Source organism: Capricornis sumatraensis, chromosome 3 (genome assembly GCF_032405125.1).
Source record: "Capricornis sumatraensis isolate serow.1 chromosome 3, serow.2, whole genome shotgun sequence".
NCBI lineage: Eukaryota > Metazoa > Chordata > Mammalia > Artiodactyla > Bovidae > Capricornis > Capricornis sumatraensis.
The window spans coordinates 136573117-136582542 of NC_091071.1; the positions used below are offsets into that span (position 1 = coordinate 136573117).

Here is a 9426-nt window from a genome sequence, read left to right on the forward strand (position 1 = left end):
AGTGCTTTGGTTTTCTCCTTTATACATTGGGAAAGCCAGTAATCCCTGCCTGGTAGGGTTGTTTTGCGACTTGAATGTGATAAAACTTGACAAACGTTTGGACAGTTCCTGGCAGCACCGAGTCATAGATCTGGTGTCATCCTAAATGCCTCCATACACTCATTGCTTGTGGATTCGTCTCCTTGGGGACCACATCACCACTGCTGCCACTGCCTTAGTTTAGACCAGGAGATGGCAAACAATGTCTTGTGGATCAAATCCAACTTCCTCCTATTTTTGTAAATTTTGTTTTTCATTGAGGTATGATGGACATTAAAAAAATGTTTTATTGGAACACAGCCATACCCATTCATTTATGAGCTCTTTGTGGTTGCTTAAACCTTACAACAGAAAAGTTGAGTAGTGGCAACAGAGGCCATTTTGTGTGGCCTGTGAAGCCCGATTGACCCTCTATAGAAAAACTTGCCAATACCTGGTTGCCTGGGGTGTTGCAATAGTGTCCTTCTGGGTTTTCCTGGTTTATCTTATTCCTCCTTGAGCTCATCTTACCCATCCATCCTCCTGTGTTGGGGGAATTTCCCTAAAATGTGAACTTAATCATGCCTATTTGCTCCTTATGGTGCATTGAAGGCTAAGAACCTAGACTTCTACCTACCAGTGATTCCCATACTCACCTTGTTCTCTGGCTGTAATGAATGTTAATACTTTGTGCTCTTTCCAGTCTGGCATGGGCTATTCCTTCTGTTTGAGTATCTGTCTCCTGCCTCTTGTCTTTAACAATAAGTTCAGGGCTTACTTCCTCTGAGAAGTCCTTTCTGACTTGCACAGGCTGAACCAATGGCTTCTGCTCTTCTGTGGCAATACTTCAATTCCAGCACTTATTCCCAATTTCCTGATCATGGGTTTAATTATCTGCCTTGCGACTGCCTTGGCTTCCTCTCAAGATTAGGATCATACATTTTTCACTTTTGTATCTCCAATGCCCAGACTGGGATCTGACCCTTGATAAGTGACCATTAGGTTGGTATCGTCTGCTGGCATTTTAGCTGTGGTTTGAGGGCTTCTGTAAGGAGCTTGTGGAGGATAGAAAAGAGCCAGGTCAGGAGAGATTTCCAGGAGGAGGTGATGTCGCCTCCTGGAAGATGAGAAGGAGGATAAAACAAAGTAATGGGAAGAAGAAGCCAGGAGGAACAGTTTTGGCAAAGGTGATGAAACCTGAAAGAGTGTGCTGGAGAGACGACAATCAGAGGAAAGGGGCACGTGAGGGAATGCTGCAAGACAGGCTAAGATGAGATGCATCAGGCCTGTATTCCACAGAGTGCCCTCTGCAGTGCTGAGGAGCATGAGCACGCGAGACCACAAAGGACTGCAGGAGGCCAGCATCACACCATCTGCTTGTGGGTCAGTCTTCTAGAAGTCCTTTAAGGCGCTATGTTTTCGTCTGGTCATCATTCAATTCTATTCACACACAGTTTCTGGCATCTCAAAGCCTCTGAATAAGTGTTTCTTTCATCATTGAAATACATGAAAACTCCTCAGTTTTAAGAGTGATATAGTCCCCAATGCTTAGCATTTTCTTAGAGGATGAACATTTGTTCTCTTTACAGCTTTCATAAATTTAAGCACTTCAGTCATATTTAACCTCAGTTCCTGGATTTTCTGCTTGAAAAGTTCCCATTAGAGAAAAAAAAAGAAAATCTACCCTCTGATGGAAGGTTTGAATATCTTGGATCATTGACTTTTTCTAGACCTTATCCAACTCTGTGTTGTCTTTGAGGAGTTAGATCTCTTAAGAGTGCACGAACTTTTTCTTAATCTTCAAAACTAGAGGCAGATCAATTTATTTCTTGTGATTTGGATATTTTCTCTTAACAGAATGCTAAATGGAGCTAGGATAAACTCTGCTTTGCAAAGCACGCCAAGCATGGTGTCTCACAGGTGGAAAGCTTTTATGAATGGTGTCCAGACTCATTCGGGAGGCTTCCCTGGTAGCTTAGTTGGTAAAGAATCTGCCTGCAGTGCAGGAGATTCCTGAGTCTCTGGAAGTCTCAGGAAGATCCCCTCGAGAAGGGATAGGCTACCCACTCCAGTATTCTTGGGCTTCCCTGGTGGCTCAGACCGTAAAGAATCCATCTGTAATGGATTTCATCTGTAATCCATCTGTAAAACAAAACAAGACTTGGGTTTGATTCCTGGGTTGGGAAGATCCCCTGGAGGAGGGCATGGCAAAACTTCTAATATTCTTGCCTGGAGAATTCCCATGGACAGAGGAGCCTGGTGGGCTGCAGTCCATGGGGTTGGAAAGAGCTGGACACAACTGAGCAACTAAGAACAGCACAACAGACTCATTCTGTCTTTAACACAAGGGCTCAGAGGGCCAGCAGCTAAAGCAGTTCTGGGGGGTGTCAGTGAAATAAATTGGGTGACAAAAGATGCCTAGACGATTAGATAAAACTGGGACTTAGGGGGACTCCTGCGCTCCAGGAAATTCTCCAAGTCTCCACTTATCCTCAAAGTGAACAAAAAGCTTCAGTTTCAAATTGAGTGCATTTTCCATCCATGGATTGGCTTGTTTTGTTCAGTTTTACTTTGAGTGTTTGAGGTTATCTCTTCGACGTAGCAGCTAAACCCACGTCTTCCTTTCTCGTAAAACCAAAACAAAAAGGATAGATACATGTGCCTTCTGTGTGTGCACATGTTACATACCTGGGATCAAAGCCAGCTATATAAAGTCCTTGATTCTGTGTGGGTTCAAACACATTTCAAAGCTTCAAGATCCTGAAAGTTTTTGCTCTGCTTCCTGAAGACCTGAACAAGCGCTCCCATAAAGCCATGGCTTGCTCTGGATTCCAGAGTCATGGGACTTGGCGGACTTCTCGGACCTGGCCCTGCACTGCCCTGTTTTTTCTTCTCTTCATTCCTGTTTTCTCTAAAGGTGAGTGAGACTTTTGGAGCATGAAGGTGGAGGAGGTGTTTCTCCCACTGGGTTTCATTTCTTTTCTCAGTCAAGGGCAGAGATTTATAGCAAAGCCAGAAACTAAAGGTGAGACTCCAGTCTCCTGGTTTGGGCAGCTTTGTATTCCAAGGCAGGCAAGGGACAGCTGGAAGGAGCAAACCAGCAGAGACACAGCTAGCAACAGCTTACTGGGCATGGAGTGGAAGCTTAATGAGTATATGTGAGTTGGTCTGGGAGACAGGAGAAATTTCAGCCACTTCTATAAGACTGGAAGAAAATAGTGTAAAGGTAAGTGATGAAAAAGAGAAGAGAGACCGTCCTGAATCCATCTGGGCTTGGAATAAGGGTTAGCTCAAGGTTTCCTTTTTAAAAAACATTGATTGACGCAAATTATGAGATGTTTCTTTCCTATCAATTCAAGGTTCTAAGGTCTTCTGATTCATTTTTATAAACAAATGAGCCTGCTTGTTTAACACTGCAGCCTTCTTTACTCAATGCAAGGTTTTAGGATCCACTGAGTCAACTGTATAAACTAGTTAGCTGGTAATTCTTTTTAAAATGAAGCAGTTTGAAGCAGTAAAACAAAAAGGGAAGAAAGAATGAAAGAATAAAGGAATGAACAAAAGAAAGGGCCGTAGGTCTGTTTGGCATAAGATACTTAATTGTTGCCTGACTTATCTCTGAACTTTAGGGGCAGGTTCCCCTGTTTTCAGATGAAATAAAGCCCTTTAAAGGCTGATACTAGGTTTGTTACATGGTTTACAGTGGTGATCTTTTCTAATAAATGTCTGCTTTCTATCCCTGTAGACCTCGGTTGAAAAACTATGTGGTTTGTACAAAGTAGGGGCTCAAAAAATATTTGCTTATTTAATTTTTCCTGTATAAGAAATATTCACACATATTTTCTTAGTTTACATGTTTTAAATATGTAAAGGTTAAATATCCAGAGAAACAATCACATTTACTTTTAAGAAAATTTGTCTCAACCTGTCTCTGGGATGGGCTCCTGGTGGATATTGGAAAATGAAGTGTGACCAGATTTGGTGGCGATAATTGGAAGCTTGCTTTGGGGGAGGGCAGGAAGCTTGGTCTCCTTTAGGTTTAGAGTCAACACAACAAATGGGAAGCATACAATGATGCACCAAAAAATCCTTTAATACAGGGCAGAATTTAAGTACTACGGTGGAGTTGTAATAGTGCAGAGGATGCTCAGAGGGCATCTCTGGTAGACAGAAATGAGGGCTGAGGAAGAAAACTGTGGTCTAGCCAACCAGGGTTGCTGCACTACCCATGGCAATGGCGCTGCCATATTATTCTCTCTTCTGGGTGCCCATACAGGTGCCTGGGGGAAAGACTAGTGCTTTCAGTCTAAAGGAACAGGTGTCCTGGAAACTCAGACTGGAGTAGTAAATTAGGATCAGGTTATAGAGACAGTGAGTGTTATTTACTTTATTTGATTTTGCAGTCGACGGCTCAGAGGTCAAAGAATCCGCCAGCCGATGCAGGAGACATGGCTTTGGTCCCTGGGCCAGGAAGACCGAGGAGGAGGGTCTTTTGCCATTTCCTGGAGCAGGAAATGGCAACCTACTCCAGTATTCTTGCCTGGGAAATCCTATGGCTAGAGGAGCCCAAAGGACTACAGTGTGCAGGGTTGCAAAGAGTCAGACATGACTCAGCAACAACCACCAAGTGTATAAGGCATGAAAAGGTTTGAAGAGAATGAGTTACACAGTCCCATCCAAGTTTTGAGTGTCACTTGTATGATGGGTGGACTAGAAAGGGGCTGAGTTACTTATAGGAAGGTAATTGTCATGAAGCCATCATTTTTTATATGATGTGAGTCCTTTTGTATGGAAAGCTGGCCTCCCTTCTCCTGTAGAAGCGAGAAGACAAAGGATAGAGGAATACAAGGTGTTCAAGTGAAGGAGAGAGGGTGGAGGAAGGGGTGATGGCAGTGTCAGGGGAAGCCCATAGAAGTGAATGGCAGGGTTGCCTCAGCCTACAGAGGAAGCGACCTGGTGCCCTCCCTCTGCGGCTTCCTCCATCAAGCAGCATCCTTCACTCTGTGGTAATAACACAGGGAAGTGGGGTGGCCAGCACGTTAGCCAGGGCTCGGCTCCCCATGGGCAATCGAGATCCAAGGCCAGGCTGACGTAAGCAGAGGTAATTAAGGTGTACTTTGAGAGGTAAGGCAAGATTCCCTACCTCAGCCTCCAAAATTTCCCCTACTACCTTTTACAGTTCCTACAGCTCTATTACAACTTTAGAATACCAGAGTTGGGAGGCACTGTGATGTCATCTGAGCTAAACCCCTCTTTTGCATGGGAGGGAAAATGAAGGCTATGAGGGAGGTGCAGCTTTCCCCAAACCATGTATTTCATGGTAGAGCCAGCCCTTCTGTTTGTCACATCAGCGTTCTCATTGCCACAGCCAACTGCCTTCCAAAAACTGTTTTCCACTAAGGAAGCACCTTTATGGAAGAGAAGCCAGAAGGCAGCAAGAGATGGAGGGAGGGGGCATTGGGGTGGATGGAAGAGGGGAGGGGTGGGGAGGGTGATGGGTTTGTTGATGAGGGGAGAGAAGGGTTGACAGGTGAAGTTGGAGGGGGCCATCAGAGATCACCCTGCCCAAGGGTTTGCCTGGACCTGGTGGTGGGTGAGCTTGAGTTCATTGATTTCCCTTTGGTTTTCCCACATTAGGGATGAATGTGACCCAGCCTCCAGTGGTGCTGGCTAGCAGCCGGGGTGTTGCCAGCTTCACATGTGAATATGAGTCTTCAGGCAAAGCTGATGAGGTCCGGGTGACAGTGCTGCGGAAGGCAGGCAGCCAGGTGACCGAAGTCTGTGCTGGGACCTACATGGTGGAGGATGAGCTAACCTTCCTGGATGATTCCAGTTGCATTGGCACCTCCAGAGGAAACAAAGTGAACCTCACCATCCAAGGGCTGAGGGCCATGGACACTGGGCTCTATGTCTGCAAAGTGGAGCTTATGTACCCGCCGCCCTACTACATGGGCGAGGGCAATGGAACCCAGATTTATGTCATTGGTGAGCATCACTGACCGACACTTTTTGCACTGCTGTCTCTTCTTTGCCATGCAAACAAATTGGCACCTTGATTTTGGGTCGTTCATGTTTAGGATTGTGGGAATTCTCGTTAAGAGTTTTCTGGCACAGACATAAAGAACAAATGTATGGACACCAAGAGGGGAAAGAGGCGGGTGGTAGGATGAATTGGGAGATTGAGATCGACATATATACTCTGTGGATATTATGTATAAAATAGATAACTAATGAGAACCTACTGTAGAGCTTGGGGAACTCCACTCAGTGCTCTGTGGTGACCAAAATGGGAAGGAAATTAAAAAAAAGGGGGTGGGGGATATATGTATATATATAGCTGATTCACTTTGCTCTACAGTTGAAACTAGCACAACATTGGAAAGCAACTCTACTCCAACAAAAATTAACGAAATAAAGACTTCTCTGGCATAACATGTGGTAGTCCTGCTTAGTATGGATGGTGAGACAACAGCATTTTGACTCTAAGATGAGTTGAGGAAGGTATTTTTCCTCCCAGCAGGTAGGGGCGCTCATTCTGGAGTGATGCCCAGCATGAAATTTGGCCTTGGCCTTTGATCTGAAACTCCTAGTCAAGTAGCCCCAAGAGACAGACTTAGCTGGGGGCCAGCGATTCTATTTAGGGGTGGACATCAAGGTTTGGCAGCTTGAACTTTTTCCGTTTCTCACCAGTCGGGGGAGTAAGGCCCTAGAATTTAGAAAGCATCTCAGGGAAGCTCTACTTTCTTCTCTATTGCAGATCCAGAACCATGCCCGGATTCTGATTTTCTCCTCTGGATCCTGGCAGCAGTTAGTTCAGGGTTGTTTTTCTACAGCTTCCTCATCACAGCTGTTTCTTTGAGCAAAATGGTGAGTGCAATGCGCGCAACGCACTGTTCTTGGTCAGGATGCCTTTAGTGATGATAAATGACCAAGTGATGCCGTTGAGTCGAGTTCTCTTGAGATTAAGCAATAAGTGAAGAAGAGCAAGGACAGTGGTAAAGAACACACTAGAACCCTTGGCATTGGCCTTTGAGGTTTCAGGATGACTAATAGTTTAGATGAGTGTGTTTGACATTGAATGTTTGTGTGCTTTTGCACTAGGTTTCAGTTTGAGTAACTGTGTGAATAACATGGCGCAGCTGTTTTGCTCTTTATCTCCATGACAATTGTACTTGAGTTATCATAACCCTGAAACCCGAAACGAGGTTGGGCAAAATGCTGCTGGAGAAGATCACCTGGGTGGTTAGTGTCCCTCACTTCACCTGGAAGCCACCTCTCTGTGCCCCATTACTTGAGCCTTCCTTGTCTAAGCTGTAGGTGTCCATGTAACCCCTGCCCAGGGCTCCCTGTTACCCAGTCTGCTTGACTGGCAAGTCTTACCCTCCTTTCCAGCACAGTAAAAGAGAACCCAGTTTTTATTTACTGCAGTTGTAGAAGAGACAGAGGTCTGGAGTCAGTGCTCCCGTCACAGTTTCTCTCTGACAGTCACTTTCAGCCTCCTTTGCCTATGGCTGGCTTTGCCATCACAAACCTTCCTCTCTCCTCCCTCTTTCCCTCCCTCACCTCCACATTCTATTCCCAGATGCTCTACTCCGTGGCAGTAGCTTCTTTCTACCTCATTTGCTACAAACTGCCACGCAGACTAGTACATTAGACCTCGGTTTACTGAGGTGATAAAAACTGGAAATCAGTGTGGACAGAGAAAAAACGAACCAAAAGTATATGAGGAGTAGAGATGAGGACTACAGCTCTCAAAGAGAATAACTGAAGTTTATTATCTTAGCAAGCTCATCCCCTGACACACAAGATCCAGTCAGTTATCATAGGCGTTTTGGAAGTTCTTTCTAAAGCTGTTTCAGAGTTCCTTCCTCCTGTCTCCCTGTCAGGGAAAATGGTTTCTATTTTATGTCAATAGCACAGGGGATTTTTTTTACACAAAATGAATTTTAATAGCTGAATCAAGAAAATCTCCTGAGGCTTATAATTTTGCATGTTGTGAACATCCATTTTTCAGTGGGGTAGGGACCCAATATTTGTTGATTCCTATTACAGTTAGAAGTGGCTTCTGTATTCCTCAGTACTAATGATTGTTTCTTTTTATGTTTGGCAGCTAAAGAAAAGAAGCCCTCTTACTACAGGGGTCTATGTGAAAATGCCCCCAACAGAGCCAGAATGTGAAAAGCAATTTCAGCCTTATTTTATTCCCATCAATTGAGAGACCATACTGAAGAGAAAGGACTATTTTCTAATTTCTAAGAGCTGAGGCAATTCTAACTTTTTGCTATCCAGCTATTTTTGTTTGTCTGTGTTTTGGGGGGGATTCATCTCTGACATAAAGCAGGATGCAGAACCCCAGTTCAGCGTACTACAATTTAAAGGAAAGGAGCAGAAGAACAGAGCCAGGCTGGCTCTGTCACATCTGGTCCAGTTACAGTAGAAGCGTCACGTGAGAGCGTGTTGGGGAAGCAGCATTACCACGCAGGGTCAGGGACAAAAGTTAGGGAATGTACCGTCCCAAGAAAGCAATGAAAGAAGGAGGGGAGAGGATGGTATTGTATACATCTTGTACTTACCCGTGGGAAGTTTCTAGCTGAAATGTCTTTAAGTAAAATACTTATGCTGTGTTATTTTTCTTAACAAATATATAATTATGTGAAGACTTTAAAAATACTCACATGGCTATATTTTAGTCAGTGATTCCAAAGGTTGTATTGTAACAATATGTATTTTTTTATTTGATAGTATTGTGCATGGGGACCACATGTGCTTTTGCATATTTGCTGATTGTCTGAATAGAAACACTATATGGCAGTGTCTTCCCATCATGGGTTCAGGGGAAGTTTTATGGTGGAGACTCAGGACACTAATACACTGGGTAGAGTACAAGGTCATGTGCCAACTGGCTTGGAAATCAGATAAGGTCATAGCTGATCCTTGCAGACATGTGGGCTGCATTGGTGGTGACATGTGCTTTGGGCTTTTATGCCAGCTCCTTTCCCTTCCTTTAACAAGGAAGTCAAAACAGGTGGTATCTGAGTTAATTTGATGGAATATCATCGTCGTGGAGAAATCGGCTCATTTCAGGAGTCTTGTGGGTATGAACCTCAAGGAAGCTCCAATTCCACTGGGCGCCAATTCCTTGCACATGGTTAATGCCACAGACAGGAAAAAGCAGCAAATGGCAAAACAGGGTGCAAAGGTCTCTGAAAACTAACACTGTTGGTGTTTTTTAACTTGATATTTTCCATGAAAATGCAACAACATGTATAATATTTTTAATTAAATAAAAATCTGTGGTGGTCGTTTTCCAGAGTTGTTTTTAACCTTCCGTAGATGTGAGTATTGTGTTTATTTTTGATTGATTCATTCAGCACTTGGTTGACTCTTCAATATTAGGAAGAGCGGGAA

General features: G+C 44.1%; 1 protein-coding gene across 2 annotated transcripts; it reads left to right on the forward strand.

Moving 5' to 3' along the window:
• The first annotated feature begins 2488 nt into the window (after positions 1-2488).
• CTLA4 (cytotoxic T-lymphocyte associated protein 4) lies at positions 2489-9176 on the forward strand. 2 transcript variants are annotated; one of them, XM_068969010.1, is made up of 4 exons: positions 2489-2935; positions 5656-6003; positions 6776-6885; positions 8129-9176. In XM_068969010.1, the coding sequence occupies exons 1-4, from the start codon at positions 2833-2835 to the stop codon at positions 8231-8233; spliced, it is 666 nt and encodes a 221-aa protein (XP_068825111.1). In that variant the 5' UTR covers positions 2489-2832; the 3' UTR covers positions 8234-9176. The 2 variants fall into 2 exon arrangements, with proteins under 2 accessions (XP_068825111.1, XP_068825112.1); XM_068969011.1 differs by lacking the exon at positions 6776-6885.
• Positions 9177-9426: the final 250 nt, after the last annotated feature.